At 37.6% G+C, this 16,396-nt stretch overlaps 1 protein-coding gene and 1 pseudogene across 2 annotated transcripts; both read left to right on the top strand.

The window, feature by feature from the left end:
- OR8B1VP (olfactory receptor family 8 subfamily B member 1V, pseudogene) lies at nt 4,020-4,950 on the top strand (annotated as a pseudogene).
- On the top strand, nt 9,041-10,994 carry OR8B1R (olfactory receptor family 8 subfamily B member 1R). 2 transcript variants are annotated; one of them, XM_002699139.2, is made up of 2 exons: nt 9,041-9,051; nt 10,064-10,994. In XM_002699139.2, exons 1-2 carry the CDS (start codon nt 9,041-9,043, stop codon nt 10,992-10,994), a joined length of 942 nt encoding a protein of 313 aa, XP_002699185.2. The 2 variants fall into 2 exon arrangements, with proteins under 2 accessions (XP_002699185.2, NP_001376921.1); NM_001389992.1 differs by lacking the exon at nt 9,041-9,051 and having other exon boundaries at nt 10,068-10,994.
- The last annotated feature ends 5,402 nt before the right edge of the window (nt 10,995-16,396 follow it).

The raw sequence follows: 16,396 nt of genomic DNA, 5'->3' as shown, positions 1-16,396 counted from the left end.
AACGTTAAACCAACAGGACTAGATGACCTTTGAACAAGTAGATTATTTCTGTTTTTTTTGGCTTCTGTGTGCTACATTCATGTGGAATTTTAGGTACAGAAACATCAAATTACAGCTGGGAGAATAATGACAATGTGGAAGAAATATTTGGAGAATAAAGCAAGTTACAACAAGAATGTTAGATTATTTTTTGAAAGCAAAGATGTGCTACCTTAAAAATCTTCAATATGCTGTTATCAGTGATGCTGTAATCATTTCCTAAGATATTGTTAATAATATTCATCACTTCTTTTAAGTAGAGGGGGAATCAAGCCAGAATATCTAAATGCTCAGTTCAGTCACTCAGTAGTGTCTGACTCTTTGCAATCCCATGGGCTGCAGCACACCAAGCTTCCCTGCCCATCACCAACTCTGGGAGCTTGTTCAAAATCATGTGCATCTGTTCAGTGATGCCATCCAACCTCACATCCTCTGTCATCCCCTTCTGCTCCTGCCTTCAGTCTTTCCCAGAATCAGCGTCTTTTCTAATGACTAATTTCTTCTGATCAGGTGGCCAAAGTGTTGGTGCTTCAGCTTCAGCATCAGTCCTCCCAGTGAAAATTCAGGACTGAGTTCCTTTAGGATTGACTGGTTTGATATCCTTGTATTTCTTCCTTTCTTGAGTTATGTGATTTGCACCGACAGGTTTTGAGGAAAGTTACAGTTCTGCCGAAGGTGTTCAATCTTGGAGTCAAACTTGTAAGCCCTGGGTTTCTCCTATGCCCATCAACCAGGACAGAGCTCTTTCTAAATTGGTATGAAATTGGATTCTTTTCCAAAAGGTTACATCCTGAATATACATTTTCTTAAATAATTAGCCAGACTAGTGATTTTAAATATTATACAATATATTGGGAAGATTCTAAACAAGAGTTAGAGAGCTACGAAGATGTTTCAAAGAAGCCTACATTTTAAATTTCACATGGCACTATTTTAATTTTCATTCATCAGAAATTCAGTGTTTAGCAGTTTCTCCCATCTCCATTTTAAGTTTTACCCCACTACAAACAAACAAACAAATTATATAATTGTGGAAGCTGCACAAGTCATTATTTTGTTTGTGGATGACCTCTTTTTGGGGGGCATTTTGAAGGCATATTTTTGAGTATCTGATGCTTTTCTATCAATAAGAGAACACTCTATTATCATAGAATGATATTCTTCTCCCTCCTTCAACTCAATATAAGTAGTGTGTTTAAAGATAGACCCATGTAGGTTGATTTTTCACACAAAAACACAAATATTTCTAAAATGGGTTGAATCTCCCAAGACAATTGAGTGGTCTTTGAAAAGTAAACATTCTCTTACTTTCTTTTATATGTTTTTGAGAAAGTTAAAGTTTTGTACCATATATGAAACGAGTCACCAGTCCAGGTTTGATGCATGATACTGGATGCTTGGGGCTGGTGCACTGGGACGACCCAGAGGGATAGTACGGGGAGAGAGGTGGGAGGAGGGTTCAGGATGGGGAACACATGTATACCTGTGTTCAGGTATTGTAAACCAATACAATATTGTAAAGTTAAAAAAAAATTAAAACAACAAACAACAACAACAAAAGTGTGCCAGATACTTCAATCAATCAGAATGGTACTTTCATGGCTTCTCATCAAAGTTAACTCTGACTCAATTCCTTCTTTAATTTTAACTAAGCCTTAATCATAGCTTTGAGAATTATGTTTTTACTACATTGCTTCAATTTCCAAGTGGGTAATGGAGAAGCACTGAAAGTTCTTGAACTAGGGAGGGAGACAGCTGCAATTTCAGACTTTATTCTAGCACCATTATTCATGACCAAATAAGAGTGAATATGTGGCAAAATGTGAACATAATCGTTAGGAGCCTCAATAGCTCACCATTACACTGGTTCAGTTTAATCATAAAGCCAGAAGTTGTGTGGTGGCTGGGGACAGGTGGGTGCAGGTCATTGTGGTTGCAGATGTTGTGGTTTAGCACAAGAGAAGTTTTGAATGTATTCCAGAAGCTCTTAGATAGAAATGAGTTTCAGAAGTATTCTTTGAATTCTTTCTGTGTACTTGGCATTGTTTTTAGTTCCAGGATCCAAATAGTTAACAAGATAGAATAAATGTGTATCCTTATAGAATATACAGTTTATAGAAAAGCACAAAATAAAGAGGAAAAGTCTAATGAGTATTATGAAAGAGAATCTACTGAAATTTATGAGAAAGTAGTAATAACAGCTGACATTTATTGACTCTCATATGCCAATACTGGTCCAACCATTTTACTTAGTTTTTTTTTTTTTTCATTTGATTAACACAGCATCTTAATGAAAGAGAAGCTATTTTTACATTCCTTATTTTACATAGGAGAACCAAGAGATTCAATAACTTGTCCAAAGTGTTATAGTGTGTAAAAGTGGAAGAAGGAAGGTAGGATTCACAGCACTCTAACTCTATAACTATACACTTTTCTATGATGAGAAAAATTGACAATTTCAGTTACTGCAATGTTACAGAAAATTAGGCAGCAGGAGAGTCTGGTAGAAATTTCAGGAATATGTTAAAAGTATAAACTATAGAAGAGATATACTATATTGCATATTTTTTCACAGACATCTCAGAAAGAGAACAACTGTAATGAGTTGCTGCAACATTTGATGTATTCAAATAAAGAAATAAACCTGAAAGTAGGTCTTTTCTGGAAATATGTCCATTTAGTAAATGTGAATAAAGAGGGAATTTGACAATGTAGTAGCTTTCCCCTCAGAGGTGTAGATAATGAGGAGATGGGAATTCACTTTGATCTACCTGAGGGATGTACAGTCCCCAGAGTAAAGCAAAAATGACTAAGAATGAGTGCTTAAGGAGCTAAAGACAGATCAAGAACCAGGATCCATAATTTCATATTTTCATAATTTCCTTATTTCATATTGTACATATAATCTACACCCTGGGGAGAAGACCAAGCAAGCTTCTAACCTGTTTTTCACCAAGTGCATTACATCATTACACTCACATTAAATCTGTGTCTAATCAAGTAGCAGGGATGATAATAAAAGGATTATCTTTCTTCTGTCACATGAGAACACTGAAAATATCAGAAATTATAGAAGCTCAGAATGCTTCCAGGGCATAGGTGAATTAATGTCTAGCCCCTCTCCCCTGAAATCAATGGGATCGAGCCTGGAGAATGTGAAATAACATTTTCAGAATCAACAAGGTAAAGACATAGGGTAAGGGAGACAGTCCTGCAGTTTTAAGATAAGGTTGGGTGAGTTTCTGAATTTAATTTACAATACTTATTCCTTGTTTTGTGATCAAAGTCCAGGGACCTATATTATATGTCCATTCTTTCTCATTTTGTGCAGCTGAGACTCAAGTAAAACTATTGGAAGCATCTATTGGAGAGGGATCAGAGAATATTAGAGGGGCTCAGAGACATATCAGTCAGGAAGTTTCCTCTCTAAATAGGTAGATCTCTCAATCTTCTTCCTTTATGATTTTTACTCTGTGACAAGGTTGGTAACAATTCTCCTAGACTTGGGTCCCCTCATCTTGGTTTAGAAACAGTGTTCTTGGTTCCTGCCACATAAGGTCTATCTGCATTATAAGCCAGTGCTAGGTTGCTAGGGTCACTGCCTCCAGTTGTACTGGTGAGAGAAGAGTTCACAGGAATGAGGGAATGTTGAGAAGAGAGTAGAAGGGTTGCATCCTTGTCCATCCTTCTTTTCCCTGGGTTTTTCCAGAAGGTATATTTGCATATGGCAGCTCTTGCCTTCCCTCTCTAGTATGATTGGGGTATCCTTTGCTATATTTATCCTTTGTTTATAAAAACTCTAATTAGGAGTCCACATCACTCTATATCTTGATTATGGAAAAGGCAGATTGTATGGGACCAGGTCAGGATAGTGTCAGGCGTTCACAGTGTGTATTCTGTTTTGTAGAATGGGACGCTGAATGGACTGAGTTGTTCTCTAATGGACCCTTTCTTCTATCCACAGATTCCTTTAGAGAAGAATGGCTCCTGGAAATGGGTCTTTTGTGACTCAATTCATTTTGATGGGATTAACAGACCAACCAGGTCTCCAGCTCCCCTTGTTCTTCCTGTTCCTAGGAATGTATACAGTCACTGTGATGGGGAATTTGGGTTTGATAATCTTAATTTTGCTAAATTCACATCTATACACCCCCATGTACTTTTTCCTGTTTAACTTGTCCTTCATAGACCTCTATTATTCTTCTGTGTTTACACCCAAAATGCTGATTAACTTCTTATCAAATAAGAATATTATTTCTTACATGGGGTGCATGGCTCAGCTGTACTTTTTCTGTTTTTTTGTCATTTCTGAAATCTATGTGCTGACATCAATGGCCTATGACCACTATGTGGCCATCTGTAGCCCACTCTTGTATAATGTTGTCATGTCCCCTAAAGTTTGTTCCAGCCTTATGCTTGGTTCCTACTTGATGCCATGGCTGGTGCCATGGCTCACACTGGATCATGCTGAGACTGACCTTCTGTGATGCAAACACCATCAACCATTATTTCTGTGACATCCTCCCTCTGCTCCAGCTCTCCTGCACAAGTACCTTCATCAATGAGCTTGTAGTTTTCTTCATGGCAGGCATCAATATAATTGTGCCCAGTATTGCCATCTTTGTCTCTTATGGTCTCATTTTCTCCAACATCTTTCATATCAGCTCCACGGAAGGCAGGTCCAAAGCCCTAAGCACCTGCAGTTCTCACATAATTGCTGTTTCTCTGTTCTTTGGGTCAATGTCATTTATGTCTCTCAAACCATCTTCTGCTGGGTCTGTGGATGATAGAAGAATCTCTTCTGTATTTTACACCAATGTGGTTGCTATGATGAACCCCTTAATCTACAGCTTTAGAAATAAAGATGTGAAAACAGCTCTGAGAAAAACTGTAAGTGGAATTCAGTTTTGATTAGAAACAGTGTCTTTTTGTGCAGATATTCAATGTATAGGAAGATTCTCTTTTCAATTATAATCATTTTATTAGCATCTTTATGCTATTTCATTTTTATCATATTGAAGAAATTTGAGACTTAACTTATTTATACTTATCATACAGGAGCACTTCTCTCCTTATTCATCATTTGCATAATTTCCTTTTCTCACACATTTTGATTTATTAGTACTATTATAAAGAAATTTACTATCTTATTTGCTATTTATAACTGTGGTATTGGAGAAGACTCTTGAGAGTCCCTTGGACTGGCAAGGAGATCCAACCAGTCCATCCTAAAGGAGATCAGTCCTGAGTTTTCATTGGAAGGACTAATGTTGAAGCTGAAACTCCAATACTTTGGCCACCTGATGCAAAGAGCTGACTCATTCAAAAAGACCCTGATGTTGGGAAAGATTGAAAGCGGGAGAAGACGGGGACGACAGAGGATGAGATGGTTGGGTGGCATCACCGACTTAATGGACATGAGTTTGAGTAAACTCCAGGACTTGGTGATGGACAAGGAAGCCTGGTATGCTGCAGTCCCTGGGGTCGCAAAGAGTCCGACATGACTGAGTAACTAAACTGAACTGAACTTACTATTTATGGGCTTCCCAGTTGGCTCATTGGTAAAGAATATGCCTGAGATTGCAGGAGATGCATTTTCAATCCCTGGGTCAGGAAGATCCTCTGGAGGAGGAAACAGCAACCCACTCCTGCATTCCTGCTTGGGACATCCCATGGACAAAGGACCTTGGAGGGCTACTGTCTATGAGGTCACAAACACATATGACTTAGTGAATGAGCTTGCACATGTTACTATTTGTTATAATACATTTTATTTGTTTATTATATTGTTTTCTAGAAAACATTCTTCTCCATTAGTTTGAACTTCCCTTTCCCTCTGAAAATATAAGACTGGCCATCAAATGATCAAATCAGGGAACATTAATGTGATGTAATGTCACTGGGGATGTCTTATCTGCCAATTGCCATTGGAAGCATAAATCTCAGAATTTCTCCTCTTTCCATCTTTCCAGGCTTCATTTAGCAAGACTCAGTTCAGTTCGGGTCAGTCACTCAGTCTTGTCTGTTGCTTTGGGACCCCAGATTATAACACCTTTAATTCCTGAAGTAGAAGATCTCAGGAGACTGTTAAGTATAACACACTTTGCATCTTTAAACACTGCATTATACTTCCTTTGACAAAGTATTTTTTTTACCTGCACACAACAGTTTGTCAAAATATATTTATTATATGGACAGTGCAATAAAGCTCAGAGTAGTCAATGATTTATTTACATTCATATATGTTTTTAATGAAAAAGTCTAGAATAAATTTAGGGTTCAGATTTCAAGTTTCTAATCTCCTTAGTATCCTTTGCTTCTATTTTATTTCATTAATTTTGTTTAAATAAACATGGCACAGAAAAAACTATCTAGCTTGTAAGCTGACTGTGCTTTGTTTCACAGTGGTACATGAATTTCTCTCAGGGTGAGTATTGCTCTTTTATTTTATTTTTTTTAAGAAGAGTTTGTCAGGGTTTTTTCTTGTAGTTATTTATTGAAAGATAATACCTCTTGGGCCAGTATACTGGGGAGATGATTGGTCAAGTAAGAACGTTCTTTCTTTTACAAAATTTAAAAAAAACAAAATAGATTTGGAATGCTTGCAAGTGTTTGCAATTCAGAGAACAGGGCATGAGAGAGAAAGGAGCCCAGAAGCCTCTCCTGAGGCTGGGCATCAACAAACACAATAAATAAGACGTTCCCTGTGGAGCGTGGTTGTGGGGCTTGGGTCCTGCATTTTAGTTTGGAAGTTTATTCTCTTCCATTTGGTGAAATAAATATATCCAGTCCATAAAGTTTTTTCTAAACTTATAGTACACAGTGGCCATACAGTAGTAGAATTAGGTGAACAAAGTTGAATAAGCTATGATCAGAACTGGGGAAAAACAGGTACAAGTAAGACTATTTTTCATGACATAAAATGGTGAGTAGTAATTAAAGCTCAAATTAGAAGGAATCTAGAAAATATGATAGAAAACTAAATCTATATTTATTAGTCTCCTAACAATTAGTATTATTTAGTATATAGTATATAGACTAATAAAAATTAGTCTCCTTTTTCTGGACAGCCCTAGAAATATTATAGAGATCATGGGATTTATCTGGATAGGATAAAAACAGAAACTTTTGATATTAAAAAAAGCTAAACTCACAAATCTCCATTCCTTTGGTGTAAACTTGGCACAATAAAATCACTCCTGCTTTTGTTGGCTTCTATATGCTACTTCCTTATGAATTTTAAGGTATAAAACCATAAATCAATTTGCAGTTAGAACTATGATAATTTGAAAGAAATATTTGGTGGATAACTCAAGTTGTAATAATGTGTTTTCTAGAATAGGTTATTGTATTTCTTTTTTTTTTTTTTGAGGAAATATGGAAAATAGTATAAAATTCATAAACCTTAATTGTGACAATTTCAACACTTTTAAAGGTAATTTTAATAATCTTTTTGATTTTACACGCTTTCTAATCTTATTTCAAGAGTTAGATATTGTGAATTTAACAACACTGGTATGTTTGCTTGTTTGCATTTTTAGATGTTCAGCATTGACTTACATTTTTTTCCCTCCTTGCTATATTCTTGATTTATGGTTTTAAATGACCACTCATACCACAGCCCCTGATCTCAATACAAACATATATAATTTTCACATGCCAAGGTCTATAGGTATGCAAAATAGTTGGCCTAGTTAGATATTTTTCTCTTTTACATATTATCCCTTTTTATAAGCTTGTCTTCCTTATCGATAAAGAAGTGTATCTAAAGAAGTAAATAATAATTACACTATTTGGGAACTGTTACACGCACTGCAGAAGTGCATGCAATCTGTTCTGCATTTTACCACTATTTGAGGTGCCAAAATTGTGTTACAGCTGCTCACAAGTCTTCCATTTGAGAAACCTCAAAATAGAAGTTAAATTTATTTCAGTTTTTAGAAAAAGTAAATGCTCTTTCATATTAGATGTCATTCTGTCAGAATATTGCAGAAAAAATGACTGAGCAACTAAATAACACTAGTGTTATAGTTTGTAATGGTGGAATAAGGAAAGCAAGATTCACAACAGTCTTGCTCAATAGCTCCTACTATTTTCTATGATAAGAAAACTTCAGTTACTGAAATTTTCCAGAAATTGACCCAACAGGAGACACAGAAATTTCAGGTGTTTATTAAAGATATAAAATATAGAAGGGACATCTGTGCTGTAGGCTTAGTCGTGTCCGACTCTTGCAACGTTATAGACTGTAGCCCATGGCATTCTCCAGGCAAGAATACGGAAGTGAGTTGCCATTCCCTTCTCCAGAGTCTTCTGCATTGCAGGCAGACTCTTTACCGACTGAGCTATGAGGGAAGTCCCCATAGAAGGGACATAGAGTATTGGAAATTATTTCAGAGATACCCTACAGAGAGAACTGAAATGAGTTATTTCAACATTTGAAAAAAAATTAGATAAAGAAATAAGGAAACTTGAAAGCAGGACCTTGGAGAAAACACATTCACTTAAGAAATGGACAAAACAGGGAATGAGGAAATGTAGTAGCTTTCCCTTCGGATGTGAAGATAATGAGGGAGATGGGGTTTTACTTTGATCCACCTGAGGGATGTTCAGTCCCTAGAGTAAAGTGAAAATGGTTAGAAGAATGAGTCCCTAAGGAGCTAAAGGCAGATAATGAACCATGTATATACATTCCTTCTTTTTTTTTTTTCATACGATCTGCTCCCTGGGGAATTGTTGGAGCAAACCTCTAGTCTGTTTTAAACCATGTGCATTACATCACCACACTCATATTAAATCTTCTGTGTTTAATCAAGTTGTGAGTGTGATAACAAAATGCTTTATTTTCCTCTACTTGTTGAGGGGACTGAAAATAAACAGAAATTATGGTAGTTCATAAAGTTTTTGAGGGTATACGTCAATGCTGTCTCATTTTAGAGTCAAAGGAATCAAGCCTCAAGAACCTGACATTACATTTCCAGGACCAACAAGGTGAGGACTAATGACAAGGGAGCCAGCCCCGAGGTTTTCTGCCCTAAGGAGGCTGGGTTTCTGAATTCATCTTCCATGCCGAATTCCATTTACAATACTTATTGCTTGTTCTGAGATGAAAATCCAGGGTCCATTCTTTCTCCTTCTGTGTAGTTCTGGGAGCCAAGTGAAACTAGTGAATGAGTCTATTGGAGAGGGGTCAGAGACTGTTCAGAGACACGAGGGGGCTCAAAGGACATATCAGTCAGGAAGTTTCTTTTAAATAGGTGCAACTCTCACTCTTCTACCTTTATGGCTTTTTACTCTGTGACAAGTGGAGTAACTTAACTCATAGATTCTGGGCCCTTCATTTTGGATTAGAAAGCATGTTTTTGATTGGGATCACATCACAGCTAACTTGCATTAGAAGCCAGTGCCAGGTTGCTAGGATCACTGCCTCCAGTTATAGTGCTGAGGGAAGAGTTCAAATGAGGAAATGTAGAGATGACAATAGGACAATTGTATCCTACTCCATCTCTCTTCCCCTTGGATTTTCCAGCAGGAATGCTTGCATATGACAGGACTGGCTTTCCCTCTGTAGACTGTTTGTGATGTACTTTTCTATATTTAGCTTATAACAGCTCTAAGAAAGGGCACGCTCACATCACTCTGTATCGTGATAATGGTAAAGTCAGATTCTATGTGACAAGGCTGGTACAGTCTCAGACATTCCCAGTGTGTATATTCTTGTGCTGGGCTTCCCTGGGGCTCAGTGGTAAAGAACACTCCTGCTAATGCAGATGTGGTTCTATCCCTGGGTTGGGAAGAACATCTGGTAAATGAAATGGCAATCCACTCCAGTATTCTTGCCTGGGAAATTCCATGGACAGAGGAAACTTGTGGGCTACAGTCCATGGGTCCCAAAAGAGCTGGACACAACTTAGTGACTAAACAAGAAAAACAACTGAGCTCTTTTATAGGTGAGACACTGTGGAAGGGCTGGGTTGTTCTCTAATGGAACCCTTTTCTCTTCTATCCATAGATTCCCTTAGAGAAGAATGGCTCCTGGAAATAACTCTTTTGTGACTGAATTCATTCTGTTGGGATTAACAGACCGACCTGATCTCCAACTCCCTCTGTTCTTCCTGTTTCTAGGAATATATATGGTCACTGTGCTAGGAAATTTGGGATTGATAATCCTAATTGCACTGAATTCACATCTGCATACTCCCATGTACTTTTTCCTGTTTAACTTGTCCTTCATAGATCTATGTTATTCTTCTGTGTTTACACCCAAAATGCTGATTAACTTCACATCAAAGAAGAATATTATTTCTTACATGGGGTGCATGGCTCAGCTCTACTTCTTCTGTTTCTTTGTCATTTCTGAAATCTATGTGCTGACATCAATGGCCTATGACCGCTATGTGGCCATCTGTAAGCCACTCTTATATAATGCTACCATGTCCCCTAAAGTGTGTTCCAGCCTTATGCTTGGTTCCTACTTGATGGCATTTTCTGGTGCCATGGCTCACACTGGATGCATGCTGAGACTGACCTTCTGTGATGCAAACACCATCAACCATTATTTCTGTGATGTCCACCCTTTGCTCCAGCTCTCCTGCACAAGTACCTATGTCAATGAGCTTGTAGTTTTCATTGTGGTGGGCATCAACATCATTGTGCCCAGTTTCACAATCTTTGTCTCTTATTGTCTCATCCTTACCAACATCCTCCACATCAAGTCCACAGAAGGCAGGTCCAAAGCCCTCAGCACCTGCAGTTCCCACATCATTGCTATTTCTCTGTTCTTTGGATCAAGTGCATTTATGTATCTCAAACCATCTGCTGCTGGGTCTATGGATGAGGAAAAAATCTCTTCTGTCTTTTACACCAATGTGGTTTCTGTGATGAACCCTTTAATCTATAGTTTAAGAAACAAAGATGTGAAAACTGCTCTGAGAAAAACCCTGAGTAGGAGATAATTTTGAATAGATAGAGTATCTGCCCGTGCAGTTGGGCACAGGAAAGTTTCTGTGTTTAATCATAGTAACTTTATTGACAATCTTCTTATTTCTTTTTCACCATGTGGAAGGGTATCTGAATCATCTCACAATTTATTTCCACTTTTTAAGAATCGGTCTCTCAGTGCACCAGCCCCAAGCATCCAGTATCGTGCATCGAACCTGGACTGGAAAAAAAAAAAAAAGAACCCGTCTCTCTTTTCTTACCACTAGCACAATTTCCTTTCCTCACTTTCTCCCATTTATTAATACTCTTCAGAAAAATGTATTAAATCTGTTTTTTTTTTATCATCTTGAACTTTTTTCCCTGTTGAAATAGAAGACTGGTCTACTGATGATCAAATTGGGGAACAATAGGTTGATGTGGTGTCTTTACGGTTGTCTTATCTGACATCTGCCATTGGAAGCAGGAATCAGACAATGTTTTCTCTTCTCTTCCTTCCAGTCTTCCTTGGGCAAGAATATATTTCATTTAATCCCTGACATATAAGGTTACATAATGATTGTTCAATATAAACAATTTTGCTTTTGTTAGTAACGCACATTTTGCTTTCTTGACAAAGATTTTTCTTACTTTTTCACAGCTAGTCCTGCACATAACAGATTATAAACATACACTGCCTGGATGGGAAAGTATAACTCAGAGTAGTTGTTGCTTTATTTACAGTTGCATATCTTTTAATGAAAACTTCTAGACTAAATTCAGTATTATGATTTAAAGTCTGCTATTCTCGGTATACTTGCTTCTACTTTATCTCATTATTTTTGTTTCAGTAAACATGGAAAAGAAGAAAATATTCTAATATAAAATTTGACTGTGCTTTGTACCTGGGTGGTACATGAATTTTTCTCAGAGTGGGTATTTATTTTTAGTGTTGTTTTTAGTTTATGAAAATAATTATTTTGTTCTTGTCATTGTTGGGAAATCAGAGGCCTTATGGACCTGGATGCTAGGGAGATGACTGGCTTAAGTAAGGATATTATTTCTTCCAAAAAATTAAGAAAAAAAATTGAACATTTGCAGGTATTTTCACTTCAAGGAAAAGAGCTTGTCAGATTAGAGTCCAGAATCCTGGCATGAGGCCAAAGTTCAACAAGCCACATTGTCAATAAATAAGAGGTTTTTGTGGTGATTTCTCATGAGGCTTAGGAACTGCCTTTAAATATATTTTATTTTAACCTATTCCATCTAGAACATTAAATATTTAGTCCATAAAGTTTTCATAAACTTATGATACAAAGTGACTATACAATAGTACTGTTGTTTGAAATGAAGGTAGAGAAGTGGCTACATGTGAGGAGAAAATTAGAGAACTCTTTTTTTTTTTTTCTGAAGATAAAATAACTGTTAGTGATTAAAACAAATAGGGATAAAGAATCTAGGAAATAAATTTTTTAAAAATAAAAGCCTCTTTTTTTTTATGATTCTCCTCTTTTTTCTGGAAGACCTAGAACTATGAAGATCACAAGATTTCTATGGGTAGGATGAAAACTTATTTGATAATTAAAAAAAAAATGAACCAACCTCCAACACTGTGTTTAACCTGGACAAGACTAAATCACTTCTCCTTTTGTTGGCTACTTCCTCTTGGATTTTAAGGTATAAAATCTTCAAATTGCTGTTAGAGAACGATAGTTTGAAAAATATATTTGGTGACTAACTCAAGTTATGACTTTTCTCAAACAGGACATTGGATTACTTTCTTTTTGACAAAATATGGGGAAACGGATACTCTAAAATGCTTAAATGACTCCTTGTACACAGTCACTCAGTTGTGTCCTACTCTTTGTGACCCCATGGACTGTAGCCAACTAGACTCCTTTGCCCATGGAATTTTCCAGGCAAGGATACTGGAGTGGGTTGCCATAGGTTTGTTGTCAGTTCAGTTCAGTCACTCAGTCATGTCCTACTCTTTGAGACCCCATGAATCCCAGCACGCCAGGCTCCCTGTCCATCACCAACTCCCGGAGTTCACCCAGACTCACATCCATCGAGTCAGTGATGCCATCCAGCCATCTCATCCTCTGTCGTCCCCTTCTCCTCCTGCCCCCAATCCCTCCCAGCATCAGGGTCTTTTCCAATGAGTCAACTCTTCGCATGAGGTGGCCAAAGTACTGGAGTTTCAGCTTTAGCATCATTCCTTCCAAAGATATCCCAGGGCTGATCTCCTTCAGAATGGACTGGCTGGATCTCCTTGCAGTCCAAGGGACTCTCAAGAGTCTTCTCCAACACCACAGTTCAAAAGCATCAATTCTTCGGTGCTCAGCCTTCTTCACAGTCCAACTCTCACATCCATGCATGACCACAGGAAAAACCATAGCCTTGACTAGAAGAACCTTTGTTGGCAAAGTAATGTCTCTGCTTTTGAATATGCTATCTAGGTTGGTCATAACTTTCCTTCCAAGGAGTGAACGTCTTTTAATTTCATGGCTGAAGTCACCATCTGCAGTGATTTTGGAGCCCCAAAAAATAAAGTCTGACACTGTTTCCACTGTTTCCCCATCTATTTCCCATGAACTGATGAGACCAGATGCCATTATCTTCGTTTTCTGAGTGTTGAGCTTTAAGCCAACTTTTTCACTCTCCACTTTCACTTTCATGAAGAGGCTTTTTAGTTCCTCTTCACTTTCTGCCATAAGGGCGGTGTCATCTGCATATCTGAGGTGATTGATATTTTTCCCAGCAATCTTGATTCCAGCTTGTGTTTCTTCCAGTCCAGCATTTCTCATGATGTACTCTGCATATAAGTTAAATAAGCAGGGTGACAACATACAGCCTTGATATACTCCTTTTCCTATATGGATCCAGTCTGTTTTTCCATGTCCAGTTCTAACTGTTGCTTCCTGACCTGCATACAGATTTCTCAAGAGGCAGGTCAGGTGGTCTGGTATTCCCATCTCTTTCAGAATTTTCCACAGTTTCTTGTGATCCATACAGTCAAAGGCTTTGGCATAGTCAATAAAGCAGAAATAGATGTTTTTCTGGAATTCTCTTGCTTTTTCCGTGATCCAGCGGATGTTGGCAATTTGATCTCTGGTTCCTCTGCCTTTTCTAAAACCAGCTTGAACATGCCCTTTATTATATTGAGATATACTCTCTAGCCCTTGTTTCTATAGTGTAGTAGTTATCACTTTCGCCTCACATGCCAAAGGTCCCTGGTTCAAAACCAGGCATAAACAGACTTTCAGAAGCCTAAGGGTCTCTGTTAGTCGCTAATTACTATGTGCTTCCCTGGTGGCACAGTGGTAAAGAATCTGTCTGCAATGCAGGAAACCCAATTTTGACCCTTGGGTTGGGAATATCCCCTGGGGAAGGAAATGGCAGCCCACTCCAGGATTCTTGCCTGGAGAATCACCTGGACCAAGAAGCCCGGTGGGCTACAGTTCATAGTGTCACAAAGAGTTGGACGTGCCTGGAGACTTAGCACACATGCACATACACCCTCTATGCTCACTTTCTAGAGAGTTATTATCATAAATTGGTGCTGAATTTTGTCAAAAGTTTATTGTACATCTATTTAGATGATCATATTGTTTTTAGTCTTCAGTTTTATGTGGTGTATCATATTTACTGATTTGCAACTATTGAAAAATCCTTGCATTTCTGGGGTTAATCCCACTTGATCATGGTGTATGATCTTCTTAAAGTATTGTTGGATTCAGATTGCTAGGATTTTGTTGAGGATTTTTGCATCAGTTTTTCATCAATGCTATTGGTCTATAATTTTCTTTTTTGTGCTATCTTTGTCTGGCTTTGGTATCAGGTCCTGGTGGCCTCATAGAATAAGTTTGAACGTTTTCCTTCCTCTGCAATTTTTGGAACAGTCTCAGGAGGACATGTATTAACTCTTCTCTAAATGTTTGATAGAATTTGCCTGTGAAGTCATCAGGTCCTGGGCTTTTGTTTATTGGGAGTTTTAAAATCACAACTTCAATTTCAGTGCTTGTGATTTGTCTGATCATACTTATATTTTTTCCTGGCTCAGTATTGGAAGACTGTGCCTTTCTAAGAATTTATCCACTTCTTCAGGTTGTCCATTCTGTTGGCATACAGTTGCTCATAGTAGTCTCTTTTGATCCTTTGTATTTCTGTGGAGTCTTTTGTAACTTTTTATTTTTTGTTTTTAATTTTTAATTTGAGTCCCCTCCCTTTTTTCTAGATAAGTTTGGCTAAAGGTTTATCAATTTTGTTTACCTTTTCAAAGAACAATCTTTTTCTTTCATTGATTTTGCAATTGTTTTATTTGTCTACTGCATTTATTTTTGCTCTGATCTTTATGATTTCTTTACTTCTACTCACTTTAGGTTGAGTATTACTTCACACCTGCCAGAATGGCTATCATCAAAAATTCCACTAAGAATAAATTCTGGAGAGGGTGTTGAGAGAAGGGAAACCTCCTACACTGCTGGTGGGAATGTAAATTTATAAATCTACTATGGAGAACAGTATGGTGGTTCTTTAAAAGACTAAAAATAGAAGTACCTTATGACCCTGCAATCCCACCCCAGAGCATATATCTGGAGAAAAACATGATTCAAAAGGATAAACAAGCATCCCAATGTTCATTGCAGAACTGTAGCCAGCATAGTAGCCAAGACATGGAAGCAATCTAAATGTCCATTGACAGAGGAATGGATGAAGAAGTTGTGGTGCCTATGTACAGTGGAATATTACTCAGCCACTAAAAAGAATGAAATAATATGATTTACAGCAATACAGATGGACCTAGAGATTGTCATACTGAGTGAAATATGTCAGACAGAGAAGGGAAGATATCTTTTGACATCCCTTATATTTGGATTCTAAAAGGTAATAATACAAATGAACTTACTTACAAAATATAAAGAGACTCACAGAGTTAGAGAATGAACTTATGGTTGCCAGGGGGAAGGATGGGAAGAAGAAATTATTAGGGAGTTTGGGAATGGACATAAACACACTGCTATATTTATTTTTCTATTTATTTATTTATTTTAGTTGGAGGCTAATTACTTTACAATATTGTAGTGGCTTTTGCCATACATGGAGATGAATCACCCATGGGTGCACATGCATTCCCCATCCTGAACCCCCCTCCCACCTCCCTCCCCACTCCATCCCTCAGGGTCATCCCAGTGCACCAGCCCTGAGCACCCTGTCTCATGCATCAAACCTGGATTGACAATCTATTTCACATATGGTAATATACATGTTTCAACGCTATTCTCTCAAATCATCCCACCCTCGCCTTCTCCCACAGAGTCCAAAATCTGATCTTTATTTCTGTGTCTCTTTTGCTGTCTCATATATACGGTTAAAAATGGATAACCAACAAGGTTGTATGGTATACCACAGGGAACTCTACTTAATGTTATGTGACAGC

This window comes from Bos taurus, chromosome 29 (genome assembly GCF_002263795.3).
Source record: "Bos taurus isolate L1 Dominette 01449 registration number 42190680 breed Hereford chromosome 29, ARS-UCD2.0, whole genome shotgun sequence".
NCBI lineage: Eukaryota > Metazoa > Chordata > Mammalia > Artiodactyla > Bovidae > Bos > Bos taurus.
Note: the sequence above shows the minus strand (reverse complement) of the source record. Positions and strands in the feature narration are given on the sequence as shown.